This window comes from Nomascus leucogenys, chromosome 4, assembly GCF_006542625.1.
Source record: "Nomascus leucogenys isolate Asia chromosome 4, Asia_NLE_v1, whole genome shotgun sequence".
Classification (NCBI taxonomy): Eukaryota; Metazoa; Chordata; class Mammalia; order Primates; family Hylobatidae; genus Nomascus; species Nomascus leucogenys.
Window position 1 is genome coordinate 44688470 of NC_044384.1, and position 19825 is coordinate 44708294.

At 40.9% G+C, this 19825-nt stretch overlaps 1 protein-coding gene across 3 annotated transcripts in view; it reads right to left on the reverse strand.

Moving 5' to 3' along the window:
* The window catches only part of MAPRE2 (microtubule associated protein RP/EB family member 2), a 165276-nt gene that overhangs the window by 14508 nt on the left and 130943 nt on the right, over nucleotides 1-19825 (reverse strand). For all 3 annotated transcript variants that reach the window (XM_012506326.2, XM_003261930.4, XM_003261934.4), the window contains one exon: nucleotides 1828-1967. In XM_012506326.2, coding sequence (XP_012361780.1) covers nucleotides 1828-1967 — 140 coding nt within the window. The remainder of the gene's footprint in view (nucleotides 1-1827; nucleotides 1968-19825) is intronic.

Here is a 19825-nt window from a genome sequence, read left to right on the forward strand (position 1 = left end):
GGGAAGTGGGGCTGGCTGGTTCAGGCTATAACAGGGAGAGAACCTCAAGGTTCCCACGTGGTTATACTTTGGGCTGGAGAGGTGGGACACTGGGTGTGGCAGACGGGGAAGAGAGGGAGGAGTCGTGAAGAAACACAAGATAAGAAAGATACCAAAAGAATTTGGGTTCCTTAAGGAAAAAGAGTTCTACAGTTGGGCCTTGGTATCTGAGAGGAACTGATTCCAGGATGTCCCTCAGATATGAAAACCCATGGATGCTGAAGTCCCTGATACAAGACGATACAAGATGGCATCGTATTTGCATACAGCCTATGCACATACTCCTGTATACTTTAAATTATCTCTACATTACTTATAATACCTAATACAATGTAAAGTTATGTTGTATTGTTTTTAATTTGTATTAGTTTTTATGTTTGTATTGCTATTTTTTACTTTGAATATTTGCAATACTTGGCTGCTTGAATGTGCAGATGTGGTAACCCATGGATATGGGAGGACCAACTTTAGGTCCAAGGCATTACAGCCTTTAGGTCTACTCTGATTTTCTTGGAGCCTGAGGCATGTGGACCAAGGTTCATTATGACTGTCCTTACTGCTTTTTAATTGAGAAGAAGTAATTATTGGAAACAGGGCTCGAACTGAGAATCAGCAGGTAATTAGAACACTCTAGTTTCCAAATCCAAGTCCTACCTGCTGGATGGCTTGTTTTTATACCTTTTTCCATAAAGTGATCAGAATTGTAAAGAAACACCCTAGCTAAGAAACTGCCTACATTAAACTAGATTCTTGATTACAAATATACAATTATCACAAAAGCTGTTTTTAAACTCTTGCTGGCTCATCAAGAATAAGATTAATCACCACGACTGGCCCAGTGAGCGGCTGGGAACAGCCTGGGGCCCTGAAGTAAAGGCTTCTCTCATAGCGGCAGGGTAGCCAGGATAAAAGGCTCTCCTCTATGGGCCCTCCACTACCCGTTGCTTTTATTACTTTTAAGCTACATATAATCTTAGGAAAGACGACCAGTACCTAAGATTTTATAATGAAAATTTCAAAGACAGTGGAGCTAGTTAGATTTTACCATAACTGTGAGGAATATTAAATTAAAAGGAAAGCTCTTCTACTTAAAACACAATTGTGGCCTTTCAGATCCCCCAAATATTGGGTTAGGTGCTCCTGCAGCACCCAACTTCTGCTGTTGTGGGAAGTATCAGGTTTTTTGTTTTGCTTGTGTAATAACTTACTGTGTGCAACTGTTATCTCCAAGTTCTATGAAGGAAGGAAAGGTATCTATTTTACTACCATTATATTACCAGCATTAAGTGTAATATCTTTCGTATAGAATAAGCTCAACTACTAATAGCTGAAGAAAGAAAGGAAGAAGGGAAAAAAGAAGAGAGTGGGAGGGAGACAGACTAACCCTGACCCAGCCTTTAAAAAGAGAAGGAGGGAGAGAGAGGGAGACAGACTCACCCTAATGCAGCACTATCTAGAATGGCCAGAAGTGGGCAGGATGGGCTATGGTCTAGCCTGGAGCTCATGACAGTCCTGAGGAGCAGGGCAGGGGAAGGTGGCCTGAAGTCTGCAGCAAGGCTGAGCCATCTGCCCCATCTTAATGTACAGCTTTGCGATTTGTGACTAACACTTTTTATTCATCATGGGCTACTGACTTTGTCTTCGAACAGTTCTTTTTATTCTTACTTACTTGAAACCAAGGATTCTTCCTTACCTTCCCTCCCTTACCCCAGTCCTAGGGGATCCTAGGCCCCCTACCTCTTACACACATCACTGCTCCTAGAGGCGTGGCCAGAGCTGATGCATTACCTGTTCATTAAGCTGTATAACCTGCGTTTCTAAATCTTTATCAGATTTGGATGCTGAGCCGCTGGAAGAAGCCCTTTTGGCTGATGAGGGTCGAGAAGGTGTGGATCCTGGTTTAGCTGCTGGACTTGATTTAGCTGCACCTGAAAGCAATCAGAATAAATGATAAATACTGGCAACATTAAAAGTGTGTTTTAGATACATAGAAAATGAATGATATAAAAGGAGCTTACAGCAACATATAAGAGATACCTCCAGTGATCCCTTCTGATACAGAAGGAGTATAAATATTTCAGCAGGAGTGTACACAGTTAAAGTACGGTTGTTTTGGGCAACTTATCTCACCTTTGTGAGTGCTGTTTTTTTTTCCCTCAAGTAACATGAGGTTAATGCCATTGCCCCTTCTCCCTCTGGAGATGTAAGAGTAAGAGAACAAAGGGATTTTAAGATTTTTAAGAGGAAAGGTTTTTAGATAAACTTAAAAGTATCACTCTAATTGAATTTCTAACAAACAAGAGAAAAGATCTTATAACCAATTAATACTTCAGAAGAAATATCAATACAAATGTATTTTTTTCTCTTTTAAAACATTTCCTAGCTTTAGCCACTATAGTACCTAAGAGCAATGACATCTCCATAGCAGTGGGCACTCCTGATGCCCAAACTTTGGTTTCTAAATGTTATTCTGCAATAAAAGGGCTTCTTGAGAAATGGCTGATTCTAGGGATGGTGCAGGGAGTGTTCAGCGTAAGCTTAGGATAACTTGTGTCAAAAAGCAAGGAGGTGCTCCAGGATTTATATCAAGAGCTTGAAGGGGCTCCCAACTAGTCACACTTGGTACAGTTGAATATCAGGAAGAACAATAGCTTCATTTACTGTAATGCACTGGATAAATAAAAATCTATTAATCTATAATGACTGAAAAAGAGATGGGCTGGAAGACAGGGACAGGGAGAGGGAAGAGAAAAGAACATAAAGATCTTTTCAATCCTTTTTAAGGAACACTGGCAGCCACTAAATGTACAAGAAATGCTGGAACTAGAAAATAAATCACAATTTTGCAACATCCGTAACTAATAAGCGATTCACAAAGGGCTCATCATTGGACATGTAAACTTCAGCTGAGAGGGTTTTGGGGAACAAGATATTTACATGTGTTACTCTAAAGGGGAAAACACACCCTTACAATGGGGAGATCTGAGAGTCAGCACCTTAAGGAAGTGATCCACTTAGCATCACTAATGATGTTGTGAAGTGTAAAAAAGAAAAACCATTAGTTTCAGATAAGACCTCGCCTATCTGGAGCTCAGCTCACAACAGACTCTCACTACCTAGAACAACGCACAGACACAAGAATGGCCTCTGCGGCCAAAATAGAAGTCCCAATGTATACGCAATGTACTTCATGGATTATGAAATTCCAAGCCACTACTGGGGGCCCGCCCATTCCCTTTTCCTCTGAACACAGTCCCTGTGAAGTGGCACCTCTGTTTTCCACTCTCCCTTCAGTCTGGTGTAGGTGTTCCTTCTCTGTGCTCCCACTGGCCTAATCCCCCAACCCCTGCTCTTATTTAGAGCAAGAAACACACCTTACTCATCTTTGTAACCCCAATGCATAGCACAATGCTCAGCTGAACATGTATTTGGTTAAAGAGCAAAAGTTTAACTGACTATGTAAACAAGTAAATAAAACTTTTAGTGATGCGGTTTCCAATTTTACCATTTATTTCCAACTTCACAGTTTATTAGCACCAACAGATTAGCAAGAACCGAAGGGTTATAAAGACAGGTATGTGATAGCAGTTACAAGTTTCAACCAACATCCTAATTACAAAGTAGCAAACAGAAAGACCATAAAATTTATATTTGTGTCTTCAGGTGCCTGGGGTCATTAGCTCGGGATGCAAGTCACACCCTCTAGAAGCACTGACAGCATTATAGCCTTTAAATATATGCCTTTCTGTTAAAAATTTTTAAAAAATAAACTTCTTTAAAAACACAGGGAGGTGCCTAATATACTTTAAAATGAGAATGGTTAAATTGGGAAAGACTTAAAATAGTTTGAATATTCTCAGGGTAAATCTGCAGATCCCTGGAAACCTCACCTATACAGAAGAGCTTCCCAAGGGTTCTAGAGAGCTGACGTTTTGCTTTGTGACTGGTATATGTGACTAGTATATGGGCTTCATCTCTGTTGAAGCCCATATAAAACACTGCTGGAACACTACTTCCATGTCCCGCTGACCAAGTTCTTTAACCCAAAGACAAACCAACTGGGTATAGAAAACAATGTAGATGAGCAGGCAGGGGAGGCAGGGTGAGGACACCTGATTTGGCAAAGAATCTTCTCTGAGGCAGCCACCAGCCTAACAGCTGGGGAGACAGCTCAGAAATATCAAGTTCCTTCAGATCTTTTTATAAGCAATACCTCATATTTTAATATAAAGGAAGTCTAACAGAAAGCAGTGCGAAGACTACCTATGATCAACACCCCTTACACACATAATTGTTAAGTACCTGCCATGGGCCATGCACTGGAGTTCCCTAAAAATGTCTAAGATGCAGTCTTTGTTCTCCAGCTCAGTCTCACATAGAGCAACAGCTATCTAAGAATTTCCGGTATGGCACCTTCAGTGTTCTCAGGAATAAGCCAGGGTACTATGACTCCATGACCATCCCATGTGATGTGGTTTGGCTGTGTCCCCACCCAAATCTCATCTTGAATTGTAGTTCCCATAATCCCCACATGTTGTGGGAGGGACCCTGTGGCAGGTAATTAAAGCATGGGGGGCGGTTACCTCCATGTTGTTCTCGTGATAGTGAGTGAGTTCTCACGAGATCTGATGGTTTTATAAGGGGCTTTTTCCCCCTTTGCTTGGCATTTCCTCCTTCCTGCTGCCGTGTGAAGAGGGACATGTTTGCTTCCCCTTCAGCCATGATTTTAAGTTTTCTGAGGCCTCCCCAGCCCAGAGAAACTGTGAGTCAATTAAACCTCTTTTCTTCATAAATTATCCCATCTTGGGCAGTTCTTTATGGCACTGTAAGAACTAATACACCATGCAATTCAGGCTGTATTCCCTCTGCCTCCTTCCTGTAACCTACCTCCTCTGAGCAAGTAGGTCTACCACCCTGCCAGTCTCAGCTCAGATGTCACTTTGTCTGGGAGGCCACAGTGCCCTGAACACTTTCCACTGTTGTGGTACAGCTATTTCTTTAATGCCTACTTCTCCCATGAGCATAAACCCCAGGACATAGGTGTTTCATCTGTTTTAGTCACCTTATGCTCTCACCACCAATCACAGTGCTTAACCCAGAGAAATTCAATAATAGTTTTTATAATTCATTATATAAGACCTAGCAGAGGCATCTCTCCAGGGTAAGGACACCAGAGGAAGCTTGAGGAACTGATGCCAATGTCAAAGTCACAGACACAAAGAACCAGCAAGACAAGAAGGAAACCAAATATAAACCATCAGCCTCCCAGAAAGAGAGCTCCTCCTTGGTTTCCTCTCAAGATTACGTTCTGTAAATTACTTAGGCTCCTTACCTACACAATCAGGAGAGGTGGAGTAAACTCAGTCAGTATATGCTTAACTCTGAGTGGTCTACGCTGGGCTGTCCAAGCCTGTGCCATGCTCACTGGCCCCTCCTGAGGGACACAGCCTTGCAGAGGGGGCTTCCCTAGATAGCATGTGATGACCCACCCACCCTGGCAGTCTTTCATAGGCAGGTCAGCAACAACAAAGTGGTTGCAATAACTGAGCTAGGATCATCAGACACACTCGTGTTCTGGTATCTGGCCTTATCCAGTCTGATGTCAATTTAAAAAGAAAAAATCATGGAAGAAACAGAAGCTGATTGCTTACAATACAGGGCTACCACTAATTATATTCTCAGGGTATTATCAAATAGAGCTTGAAAAAAAAAACTGAAATGTTTGATAAGATGTAGAAGGGGTCATGGCAAGCCAAACCCCTGGGCAAAGCCACATTATCAGGGAAGAGCAACTATGAAGAAGCAGAGGACACTGGCCAGGAGAGCAGTGAGACATGCAGGGAGAATCCCCGGCCGCGGGAGGCGCTCAGCATGGCTCGTGGCAGGGAGGGAGGGCACAGCTGCTGCAGTTACTGATGCTCTCCCCCTTCTAGCCACACACAGCCACTTGGGGAAACAGGTTCTGTTTTGTTTTCTTCCCTTGAGGAAATATCCCTTGCTGTTAACAGAGCCCAACTTCAACCTGCCTGTGTGGCTTGGACTCACCAAGCTGTGGTTCAGCAGAGTCTCGGCCCTAAAATGGCATTTGTGTTCATGAATCAGGCAAAGGTCAGGTGGTGGCCTAGGGCCCAGGGCTTTCCCACTGGCACGCACACGTGCACCTCCTGGATCCCTCTGAGATGAGAGAGGTGCAGGCGATGAAAATCAGGCTCGGCAACCTCTGCTGCTCCACCACCTACACACATGTGGGATGGAAGCACCGCTTCTGCCCCACCGTTAAGCCTCACTAACAGGGACACAGTGCAGGCTGAGTGAAGGAAGAAATGGAAAAAAAATTCTAAACATTTAATAATCAATCACTTAGGTAATTAGTATTTGATATTTAAAATGAAAGGGATCTTGAAATTCTATTGTTTGGAGAAAAACTGGTAACAGGAAAATAAATGATGCATGAGGATATGTGAGATCAGGCCTACTTAACTACATTTTTACCTTCAAATGAATAAATGTGAAGAAATTAAAGAACCGGAAAGGCATGGGAAAGATCTTAGTATCTTCCGAGGTTTGGGTAAAACAACAACAACAACAACAACAACAAAACCCCATAATTAACAGTTAAACTAAAAGCTTGTTTTCAAATAAATGTAAAGTGGGCTCATTAAATCATCCCAAGCTGCAATTTGAAATGGAAGTAATTTACCCCTCACAGCTGTCACATGATTAAGAAATACTAAATGTATAAAAATAAAAATGAAACCTTTTGTCCTCATTATATTCAATGATTTCATGTTTTCTTTTTCAGAATAAATAATAGACAACATCCTAACATACAGCATAACTCTTTAGAGTTAAGAGCTTGTTTTTGTTTATTTGCTTTCTAGGTCTCGCTGTCTTCTAACAACCACACTCTAATGTTTCCGGGGCTGCCTGATACTCTTTCTCCCTTACCTGGGCACTATACAAGAATGTTTGCACAAAACTGCAGTTATCAATGTCATAAACTTAACAGTGATAGAATACTTTTATGTCAGCTACCATCTGTATTCCAATCTCGTAAACTGCTCCAAACATGTCTCTGACAGCATCCAATCCTGGTTTTAGATACTAAAGTCCTCAATAGCTATCTTCTTGCTTCCCAGAATGCCCCACTCCATCAGTGATTTGACTTCTGTACCTTTACCAGGCCTCTTGGCTCAATGATGCTTATGTGGAAAACATTTACATAATAGCTTTTACAGACAGTGCACCTACTTTGGCTGTAATACAGATATAGATTTTTTTTTCTTGCAGCTGATTCAAACATTTCAAATTTTTTTTCAAGCTGCATTTGATGATGTCCTGAGAACATAATTAGTAGTGGCCCTGTTTACAAGTAACCATTTTGCCCTCAAGCTTTTCTACCTCCCTAATTTTACCTTTCAAAATAAAAAGGAATCTCAGAAGCAGAGGAAAATAAGCATAAATTCTGTCCAAGTCCCTGTAATTCTCTGAATTTGCTCACTGGACATGATTTACAACGCTAGTCTTTGAGCAGTTGTGTCTTAATTAATGCCTTTAGGATTTGGGGGTATAAATATGATTATAAGACATTTTAACCATAGTTGTAAAAAAAATTCGGAGTGGTCGGATTCACTGCCTTAGTGAAGCCAGGGCATTGCTGTGTCTAATATCAATAACTAGTAGCTTGCTTAATGTTTATGGAAAATGCTGCAACATGTTGGGCGTATGAGGCCCAATGGATTCAGAAGGATGAAGCAAATCAAAGCACTGGACTTGGCTTTATCCTTCATGGCCAAGACTCTGCTGGAATTTAGAAATTCTTTTCACATAATCTGCCATATTATTCCTTTTGCCAAAATCATAAACAGAGGAGCTAAAAATATGACAGTAATACTGTTGACAAGAGACATTAAAAACATGAGCACATGCACACATACATGCAGGCGGCCACCACTCTTCTGGTCATGGTCATTCCCAATTTTTCTCTACTTTGAGAGCCCCTTCCCCTCCCAAACCATCCTCCTAGCCCTTCTCACTCAATTGAAGAAAACCCAGAGGTGAACAACTATGGCAGAAGATACACTGCATCTGTATTGATTCATTGTGGATGGATCTGATATTACTTTCTTATCCCCTGCACCTTGGCAAAGAGATTATATTTTTTAACATATAATGAGCTTGGTTAAAAAAAAAGTCATATCATTGCTGGAGAAAGGGTATGGGCTAGACTGATGAGGAGAGTGAATTCCATAGGAAGAGGACTTCCTCAGTAACTGAACTGACACCACAGCCCTCATACTGCAATAGGGTTGCCAGTCCCTACAGAATTCTGATTACTGCAAATTCAAGTTATATTGACCTGGTCTTTCCTTCAAAACTGCCTCCATACTGTCACTTTGTAGATTCTGTAATTTGCTCTGAGCTGAGGGCAAAAAAGCACCTCAGTGGACAGATTTCCATCCAAATGAAACTTTAACAGGGTTCTGGGATGCTCTGATTCACGAGATTACTAGGAGGCTGTTTTTTTAATTCTGAAATTGGCAGTTTACAGCCCTTATGACTTCTGTTCTGACCAGTGCAGCCAGTGGTGAGGTTTGCAGCTCTTCCTTTTCAGCGGAGGCTCTTAAGAGTGGGCAGTCCTCCTTGAGCAGCTAGGGGCAGCTCCACACGGCAGGCACTAGCCACACCAATCTCATGGGAATGAAGACCTGGTATGGAATTGGACATCCTTCACCTGCCTCTAGGGAGGGAGTGAGTGCAGTAGGCAAGAGTGGGGGCTCTGCAGCCAGAGAGCCTTCTTAGGGGTCCCAGCTCCACTACTTCCTGACTAGTGTGGCTTTGTGGCCACCTTGCTTGCTTTACATTTAAGAAAGGAGGAGCAGTGCCAACTTCTCAGAGTTGGGAGGGGTACATGACTTAATACATGGAAAATGCTTACACAAAACAAGGGTCTGGCACATAGTATGCGCTCAATAAATGGTAGCTTACATTACTATTATTACTCAGCAAATGAGACCTGATTCAACTAATGATGCAAAAGTGCACTTGTTTCCCATTTCTAGATACTACTAAAAACAGCTGAAATTTCTTAGTAGAAAATAAGGCTCATTTTTATTTAAAGAACAATTTTTATAAAAATTGATTAACCCAGTTTTTACAGAGTGAACAACTACTGTATAAAGATGCACAACTGCATCATGTAAATATGCTCAGCTTCGATAAATTTGTTTTTAGAACCAAAAAATGTGATTAACCCATAACCCACCAATGGGCTCCAAGGCACAGGTTCCTTCCATTCCATGCACTCCCTATCTATCTTCGTCTGTGCTTCTTCTAAATTATCCTAATTCATTCACTTGTGCAAATTTTTACTGAGCCATAACCCTATTATGTACCTGGGAAGCTAACAGGCAGTTGAGATCAAACAATGAATGAAACACAAAAGATGCTTGTCCTTGTGGAATTAACATTCTAACAGGGGAATTAGACAATAAATAATAACATAAATTAGTAAGTGATAGAATAAACTAGAAAATAAGTGCTATGAACAAGAGAAAAGCAGTGCAGGGTTGGGTAGAGACAGCTGGGCTGGGGGAGGGTGAGTAGCAATTTTAAATAGGAATTTCATGGAAGGCCTAAGCATCCACTACGGGTCTTCCTCCAGTTTTAGTTTTTCAACTCAGACCCATGGTACTTTCATGGGCCACACTCACACCAAGGCCACCCAGAGGAACAGAGGTCAGAACACCAAGCACCAGCAGGGCAGCGCCAGGTGCCCCTCTTGCCGGGAGTCCTGCAGCAGTCTGGCACAGACACAGGAGGCGAGAACCTCCTGTGTGGGGTCACCGTGGCTCAGAAGTCTCATTCTTCAGAGAAGCCAACAGATCTTGTAACAAACTCCATAGTCACAACTTCCAGGTTCCCTGCAGGGAACATGCCAGTTGCGGGAGTAACCCTTCCTTCTTCAAGGTCTCTCAGTGAGTGTGAGACCTGAGCCAAGACCTGAGGCAGGAGAGGAAGGTGGCCGTCTGGACAGCCAGGAGCAGAGCAGGCCAGGCAGAGGAAATGCTGAATGGGAGTGCAAAGGCCCTGCCTTCTCCACTCAGGAGCCAGCTCAGGTGAGTGGGGCAGGGTAAGAATGGGATACTGTAGGTAGATAGAAGGTCAGAGATGTACTGGAAGGGCAGGTCGCAAAGGACCTCGCAAAGGAAAAGGGAAGCCACTGCAGGATCCTGAACAGAGTGACATGATCTAGCTTTGCTTTCAAAAGGCTCACTCTGCCTGCTGTGTTGAGAACAGACCAGGGAGGCTGAGGGGAGATGCAGAAAGGCCAGCTAGGTGGCTACTGCAGTAATTTTCCTGGGTATGAGCAGTGAGTGCCCAAGACAAGATTTGTTGTGTTTTTGGTAAAGTACTTGCAATGCTATAATTTAGGAAACCCTATTCTTTACCCTACAGAACAGTCGCCAAATGTCCAGCAATTTCACAAAACCTATGTTTTGCAATGTAACAGCAACAAAAAGACATTCTGTGATCAATGGCATGTGCTATTGATTCCAAGGGGAGGGCTTAAGAGAAAACGGGCAGTAACGAGAGCTATGAGTCAGCCTGTTTCCCTCCCAATCCACTGTTTAGGGGTCATTACAGTGTAAAATAAATGGCTCTGCCCCTGGGAGAGCATATGAGTGAGGCGCGCTGCAGGTCAGGGGCCTGCTGAGGGCATGGCTGCTGCGGCACAGAGTGGCCAGAACCTGAGGACCTCTCTTCGCTGACTGGTGGTCTCAAAGCCTGCCCCTGCCAAGGACAGAGGGCCTGACTCTCTTGAGCATGTCCAGTGAGTGTGAGCCTTCACATACTGAGTTACTTCTGCCCTGCTGCTTACTGTCCCTGCTAAAGATGATGTGCTTATTTTTAGCCATCATGTGATTCTCCAGTATTTTCCAGGCTCTGCTTGAGTCACTCTGGTTTCAGAGAATTTTTCATAGGGGGAAAAATACAGGAAAGCGTTCTGCATCTTAAAGTGGCTCAAATATTAAAAATTCTCTTTTAAATAGTTATTTCAACATGCTATTTCTTTCGATAAACTACTGACTTTTCACACCTCACATTTTGGTAAAATATTAAGTGTCCTTTAAAACACATTAGGTATCACATCCAATCACTATCTTCATTTAAAATATTATTTTTTGATCATTCTCAGAGCAACAGAAATGGTGAGGCTCACTCACCCCAGTGAAAACCACACACACCACATCCCGACAATAATTTAGAGGAGTTCCCCCTTCACCTGTTTACTGCAGTAACAGGGGAAGACGGTGACAGAGCCCAGCACACTGAGCCAGCCCACTGGGCAGACGACACACAGGTGTTACCACAACAACTACATCGAGGGTGCTACTGCACTCCTGGTATGCAGCAGTCATTTAACCAAAAAGCTTATACACTAGAATGGTCATTTTGGGGGAACGTAAGTACTAAGTTTATAATGTCTTGTCCTTTAGACTCCAGTCAGAGCCCCTGTTGACCAATACCTAGCAAGACAAGTGTTTGCGGTTGTTTTTCTGATGGTGGCCAGCCTGTTGTGCTCCATTAACACCATCTTATCCAGACTCTCCTGTTAAGAGAGACATGGTCTGAGGCCACAGGGCAGGCTGGAGCTCAGGGAAGGGAGAACTCCGAGGTGAGCCCCGTGCTCACCAGGCTCCTGGTCCAGGGATCTCTGCTTCTATCAAACGACTACTAAGTCAGAAACGTGTGTAACATTTATCCCCGATTTCCTCCTCTGCTTTACTTCCCATAACCCATTAATCATCCAATTTTGCTGACTGTATCATCTTAGGGTCTCCATCACCCACATGGCTACTACCTTCATTAAGGCCACTGTCTTCTCCCACATGGTTTGCTGCAAAGCCTCTTAGCTGGTTTACGAGATTCTAACTGTGCCCTCTCTAATGTGTTTTCTGTAATACAAAGCACGCTCCTGCTTAAACTTTTCCATGACTCCCTACTATACAGTGTAACCTCGGTGTGACAAACAAATCCTACAGTAATCCCCTTACCCTAATGATCTCCACCTCCTGGTGTTCATGCTTTTGTATGATAGCCTCCCTTTGAGTGTATGTAAGACCCGTGACCTGACTCTAACCCACAGAACATGGCAAAGGTAATGGGAGTCACTCTTACCATTATGTTACTACATGACTGTCTTGCTGGCAAACACACCAGAGAGACTTCCCCTACTGCCCTGAAGAAGTAGTTGCCATGAAGTAAGCATCTTTGCTGGAAAAGCCCATAAGGCAAGGAGGTGCCAAGTGGTCTCTAGGAACTGAGGGTGGCTTTCAGCAAGAAACTGAAGCCTCGGTCCTGCAGCCTCGAGGAAACTGTCAACAACTTGAGGGGGCTTGGAAACAAATCCTTCCCCAGTTGAGCCTTTCATGAGACCACCACCCCAGTGGATACCTGGATTATAGTCTGGTGAGATCCTAAAACAGAGAACCCAGCTAAGTTGTGCCTGGACTTTACAATCTGTGAAATAATGAGTAAGTGTTGTTTTAAGCTGCTAAGTTTGTGATTTTATTTTTGTAGCAACAATAAGAAGAGCCCCGCTTCCCTCTGCAGTCTCATATCTCAACATCCACACCGAACAACATGCACTTTACTGAATGGAGCACATTCTTTTGACTTCAGCATCCTTGTCTTTCTGCCTGGAATGTTCTTCAACACACCTCCATTTGGCTAACATCTACTTATTCATTAAGTTTTGCTTGAACTTTACTTTTTTCAGAAACCTTTATAAAAGATGTTTAAGACTAGCCCAGGTGTTCTTCCTATATATGCTGAGGGAACTCGCCTCTCTTTATTATTATTGCCTATTTATTGTCAGATTTTCCCACTAGGATGTAATTTCCTTGAAAATAGGGGTCTTGTCAGAATCACTGTGTACCTCCAGAATCTCTTATAGTGCATCAAAAAACATTTGTTGACAAACTAAATCAATTAGTAAAAAAGAGTGAATGAGAATTCAGGTAAAGCTTTCACAAAAAGAGCAAGGAATCCAAGAAGTAGGAACTGTTAAGAAACATTTTCTAGAAGTAATTATATGAAAAAGACACATGCACACACATGTTTATAGCAGCACAATTCATAATAGCAAAGATACGGAACCAACCTAAATGCCCATCAACCAACGAGTGGATAAAGAGAATGTGGTATATATACATCATGGAATACTACTCAGCCATAAAAAGGAATGAAATAATATCTTTTGCAGCAACTTGGATGGAGCTGGAGGCCATTATTCTAAGTGAAATAACTCAGGAATGAAAAATCAAATAGTGCATGTTCTCATTTCTAAGTGGGAGCTAAGCTATGAGGATGCAAAGGCATAAGAGTGATATGACAGACTTTGGGGACTCGGGGGTGGGGAAGGTTGGGGGCTGAGTGTGGGATAAAAGACTACATATTGGGTACAGTGTATACTGCTCAGGTGATGGGTGCACTAAAATCTCAGAAATCTCCATAAAAGGACTTATCCATATAACCAAAAACCACCTGTACCCCAAAAACTACTGAAATAAAATTTCAAAAGGAAACATTTTCTGAGCTACTGTGTAGTGTACTAGCATACTTTCTAAGTTACAGTGTAAGGGGCTTCTCAGGTGATGGAAATGACTGGGAGAGCACTTCAAAAACAGCCATGTGTTGACTGAGTACTACATCTTCCTTGATCCAGATGAATGCTGCAATGATTCAACTTAAACTCATCAACTCAATAATTATATGAGGACCTTCTACAGACCAGGCAATGGGGGAACAATGATTGAACAAGACAGAGTTGAGTTATAGTGTAGTTCACCCAATTCAAAGGGATTCTAGAAAATTCTACAAGTCAACGCTGTTTTCGATTCCTGCCCAATATACTAAGTAACAAAAAAAAAAGTATCAAACATAAAGAAAAATAGGTTCACAGACAATCTATGATATTCTGCCGTGGAAACTAAGAATGAATGCTAAGTCACTGTCTTGTGAGGCCTGGCGAGGTTTACAGCTAGGCTGAGAAGTAAAATCTGATATTATTCCTATGGAGAGAAAAGGAATGATCCATCAGATGAGCACATGGGGTTTAGTTATAGAATTAATATTTCAACACATATCAGGAACAGCTATATAAGATTAATGACCCAATGCTGTTTTAAAAAGGGCTAGGATGGTCTGCCTTCCAGTGCAGGGAGGACAACAATGGAGACCCTCGCCCTCCTCTGCAGAGCTCTGTGCGAAGGAACAGACTCTGCGTGCCCAAATACATGCCAATCGCGTCTATCCTTCACTTTCAGATCACCCAGACCATTCACACGGACAGCTAATTGACTTGAAGGATTAAAAAATCAGAGGTTAGTAATTCTACTAATCTAGGGCTCAATATTCTTGGCTTTGTATACACTTCTGCTTTTGAGCTGATAAAAGGCCTGGAACAAATGGTTTTAACATTTCCTGCATCTATAAATGTAGACAGTAACTCTACAGTATAGTAACTCTCTCTCACCCTAGAACCTACTGTAAGGATGAAAGGAAATGTTTTTGAACTTTTGAAAAATCACGATAAAAAAAATAAATGTCATCGCAACAGAACAGCATGTGTTCTGTTGTCTCAAGCCTAAGCAATGTTGCAGAGCTTTTTATATCCTCCATACATCATGTACTTTGAATTTGGCTGTGAAATTTCCTGTGGTTCAGTATAGTGTGGGGAGGAGGTAAGAGGAGAAAACAAGACCACATCCATGACATATGAGAGACGCAATATAATACAATGATGAAAGAGCATGGATTCTGGAATCACAGAGTCAGGCCTTAAATCTTAAGTCCTCTCCTTCTAGTGCGTGACCCTGGCAAGTTACTAAACCTCTCCGTGCCTCAGTTTCCTCAACTTTAAAATGGAGGGTAATAATATGATCTGTCTTTTAGAATTGCTGAATACATATTAAGTTCTTAGGATAATAGCTGACACTTAATATGTGCTCAATAAATATTTGCTAATATTACTGATGACTCCTTCTATATTTTATTTTTTTGGGACAGGGTTCCACTTTGTTGCCCAGGTTGGAGTGTAGTGGCATGAACATGGCTTATTGCAGCCTTGAACCCCAGGCTCAAGTGATCCTCCCACCTCAGCCCCCTGAGTAGCTGGGACTACAGGTGTGTGCCACCATGCTTGGCTAATTTTTGTATTTTTTGTAAAGATGGGGTTTTGCCATGTTGCCTAGGCTGTTCTCAAACTCCTGAGCTGAAGCAATCCTCCCACCTTGGCCTCCCAAAGAGCTGGGACTACAGGCATGTGCTTGGCCTTCCTTCTACATTTTAAATGTTTTCATTTTCCTTAACTTTCATGAAAAATTCTATTCATATTAAGATTCAGATTCTGAGTTACAAAGTAATAGTATCACAACATTCTGTAGGTTTTGATCTCTAAGCTTTAAAACACTCTAGTTTTTTTTTTTTAAACCATGTACATACTTTGACCTAGAAAGCCAAAATAATTAAAAATTGCAAATTGAATTAGTAAATCATCTGTCAAAAATGCTACCTCAGTAAGCAAAGAAATTAGGATGGCAATGAAAAATGTACGGCTCTTCCTAGGAAGAAGCCCTTGGGCTTTTCTACAGACACTGCCAGGAGATTCCTATTTGAAACTCCAGAATTCCTCATAATTTTCTGCTCTTCTCTCTGCTCCATATTTTAACCTCAGAAATATTCAGTGTCCTGGCAAGGCAGGGCACTGCTCATATTTTATGCTGTGGTTTTTATCATCATAAGAGGTAAGTACTATGGTCTGAATGTTTGTGTCCCCCCCAGATCTATACGTTGAAACCTAATCCCCAACACAATAGTATTAAGAGGTGGGGCCTTCGGGAGGTAATTAGGTTGTGAGGGCAGATCCCTCATGAATGAGATCAATGCCCTTATAAAACAGGCCTAAGGGGGCTTGCCTCTTCTGCCATCTGAGGAAACAGTGAGAAGGCACCATGTATGTGGACCAGGCTCTCACCAGACACTGAATCTGCTGGTGCCTTGGTCTTGGACTTCCCAGTCCCCAGAACTGTGAGAAATACATTTCTGTTGTTTATACAAAGCTACCTAGTTTATGGCATTTTGTTATAGAAGCCTGAACAGACTAAAATGTAGAGAAATGCAGTTTCAGTTATTCTTTGAGGAGAAAAGTATCTCAATGTCTAGCAATGTCTTTTATACATCTTATATATGTAACCAGAAGAACAAAACCACTGCTACCTCTCTTCTTCCAGGGAGTAGGGGATCTTCTACAAGAATTTAATTAGTTGGGCCGTTAGAATATTTCTTTCTATTTGCTCCAAGTCTTGATGTAGCTAAGGGAGTAGGCATTAAATGGTATGCAGCTTAGCAATGGGAGTTTCTTAATATGAACAGGTCAAAAGGATGCAATGCTAATATGGGGTAGGGGTTGGGTAAAAGAAACAACGTTCTGCCAGGTGTGGTGGCTCACGCCTGTAATCCCAGCACTTTGGGAGGCTGAGGCGGGTGGATCACCTGAGGTTGAGAGTTCAAAACCAGCCTGACCAACATGGAGAAACCCCATCTCTACTAAAAATACAAAATTAGCCAAGCATGGTGGTGCATGCCTGTAATCCCAGCTACTCGGGAGGCTGAGACAGGAGAATTGCTTGACTGAACCCAGGAGGCAGAGGTTGCACCACTGCACTCCAGCCTGGGCAATAAGAATGAAACTCTGTCCAAAAAAAAAAGGAAGGAAGGAAAGAAAGAAAGAAACAGTGTTCTGCATAATAATGAGAAGTACTAACATCTATTTGAAGAGAAGTCTTGCTAATTATGGGGCTAGTAAGAAAAATGCATCTTTTCCTTGTATTATTACATGATTTCTAAAATTAATATTTGATCCTTTAAAGACATATGTAAGGTACTTGGGTAGGATGGTATGTGGATAAGTGACTCGGGACTGTAAAATAGCAGTATCAAGCAGGCATCTACTGGAAAATTGTAAGAATAAACAGGCATGACTCATCTTGATGGCGAGACCATCGAGAGACAAGAAGAGTACCTGTGCCCACCCTACAGGGCTCCGGGAAGTCAAATGCCATCATAGACTGTCCTCCAGTGAATTTCTTAGAGTAAATAATGGCTTAAGGGAAAGACCAACATTTGTGGTTAAATTAAGGAGTTTCTCAAAAGGTAAATGAAGATTTAGTGCATCTTTGCAATAATAAGGAAAAGGAAGTCTTGCATAAAGGTACAGGCCTGAGGCTAAGGTTAGATCCCCTTGAAGATCCCCTTGAATGGGAGTTAACTTCCTGAGTATTTTTCCCTTGGACTCTAATTGAGTTAAGTGCCTGTTAACTCACGAGCATCAACCCTCTTTGCAGCAATATAACAAAATCCAGTCTTCAGAGCACTAAAATTCACAATAACTAAGACATAACACAAAATTATTTGACATATAAAGAGCAAGGAAAATGTGACATATTCTCAAAGAAAAATAAAATCAACAGATGTCAATTGTGAGATGGCCAGAATAATGGAATTAGCAGACAAAAACTTTCAAAGCAGCTACCATAAGCATGTTTAGTGAAGTATAATATGCTCATAATGAATGAAAAGGTAGGCAAACTCAGCAGAGAAAGAAAAAAAAGTAAACAGAAAAATACAATAGTTGAAATTTAAAAATGAAGACTTCTACAACAGTAGAATGAAGATGACAGAGGAAAGAGAGGGTAAACTTGAATTTACATCAACAGAAACCATCTAATCTAAAGAAGAGAGAAAATAAGTACTGGGAAGAAAATCAACTGTGCCTCAGGGACTTGTGTTATAATTTCAAAAGCTCTAACATATGGATAAATGAAGTCCCAGAAGGATAGGAGAAAGAATGGAGCTGAAAAAAATATTTGAAAAAATAATGCTTGGAATCTTCCCAAAGACATAAATTCACAGATTCAGGAAGCATAATGAACTCCGAAACAAGATAAATTCAAACAGAACCATAATTAGGCACATCATAGTTACACTACTCAAAACCAAAGATAAGGAGAAAATTTTGACTGCACTCAGAGAAAAACTATGTATTACATACAGGGTAGAATGAGTATGCACTTCTTATCTTTGGAGGCCACATGCAGTGGAATAACATCTTTAAAGTGCTTACAGGCAAAAAATAAAACAAAAGGAAAAACAAAACCCAGCTTGAATCCTTTATCAAGTGAAAATATTCTTTAAGAATGAAGGTAAAATAAAGACATTTACAGAAAAAGAAAATCTAAAATAATTTTTGCCACTGGACCTGCAGTATAAGAAATCCTAACGAAAGTCCTTCAGGCTAAAGAGAAATGAAACCGCTAGGGAACTTGGGTGTTCAGAAATGAAGAACATTGAAAATAGTACAAATATGAAACAAACAACTTTCCCTGTAATTTCTTTACAATAGATATGACTGTTTAAAGCATAACTGTCTAATAGAAATATGTGAACCACATAAGTTTTCTAGTAGCCCCATCAAAAAGATAAAAAAACTCTACTGATTTTAACACATGCAAAATATATACAACATATATGAAATATAATTTCTACATGTAATCAATACAAAAATTATTAGATGTTTTACATTCTGTTTCTCACACTAAGTCTTCTAAATTCAGCATGCATTTTATACACACAGCACATTTTAATGATGAATAAGCACATTTCAAGTGTTCAAAAGCTAATGTGTATTAGACAGTGTAGGTTTAAAGCAAAAGTTACAACATTATCTTGTGAGGTTCATAATGTATGTAAAGGTAATACATATGACAACTATAACAAAGAACAAAGGGGAGGGGTGGCTGCAAGGTTTCCACATTTTACATAAAGGTGTACAGTATTAATTTAAAGGATAGTGTGAAAAAACAAGAATATATATTGTAATCCTTAGAGCAACCCCTAAAAAATTAGTGCAAAGAGGTGTAGTTTAAAAGGCGGTAAGTAAATTAAAATAGAATTCTAAAAAATACTTTAAAAATCCAGAAGATGACAGGAAGGGAGAAACAACAAAACAAGAAACAGAGGGGACAAACAGAAAACAAATGATAATGCGGTAGATCTAAATCCAACCAAATCAATAATTACGTAATTATATGAAATATAAATGGGCTGGACACTCCAATTAAACAGTAAAGATTATCAGAATGAATAAAAAAGCAAGAACTGATTACATGCTGTCACACTTTATAAAGACAAAGACAGGTAGAAATTTAACTTATCATGGCGAAAGATGATGCCATGCAACAGTAAGCATATAAAAGCTGCAGTAGCTAGATTAATGTCAGATAAAATAGACTTCAAGACAAAGAATATTATCAAAGATAAAGAGGAACACTTCATACAATAAAGAGGCCATACTGCCCAAAATAATTTATAGATTCAAAGCTATTTCTATCAAACTACCATTGACATTCTTTACAGAATTAGTAAAAAACTATTTTAAATTTCATATGGAATCAAAGAAGACCCTGTATAGCCAAGACAGTTCTAGGCAAAAAGAACAATGCTGGAGGCATCACACTACCTAACTTCAAACTATACTACAAGGCTACAGTAACCAAAACAACATGGTACTGGTACCAAAACAGACATATAGACCAATGGAGCAGACCTCAGAAATAACACCACACATCTACAACCATCTGATCTTTGACAAACCTGACAAAAACAAGCAATGTGGAAAGGATCTCCTGTTCGGTAAATGGTACTGGGAAAACTGGCAAGC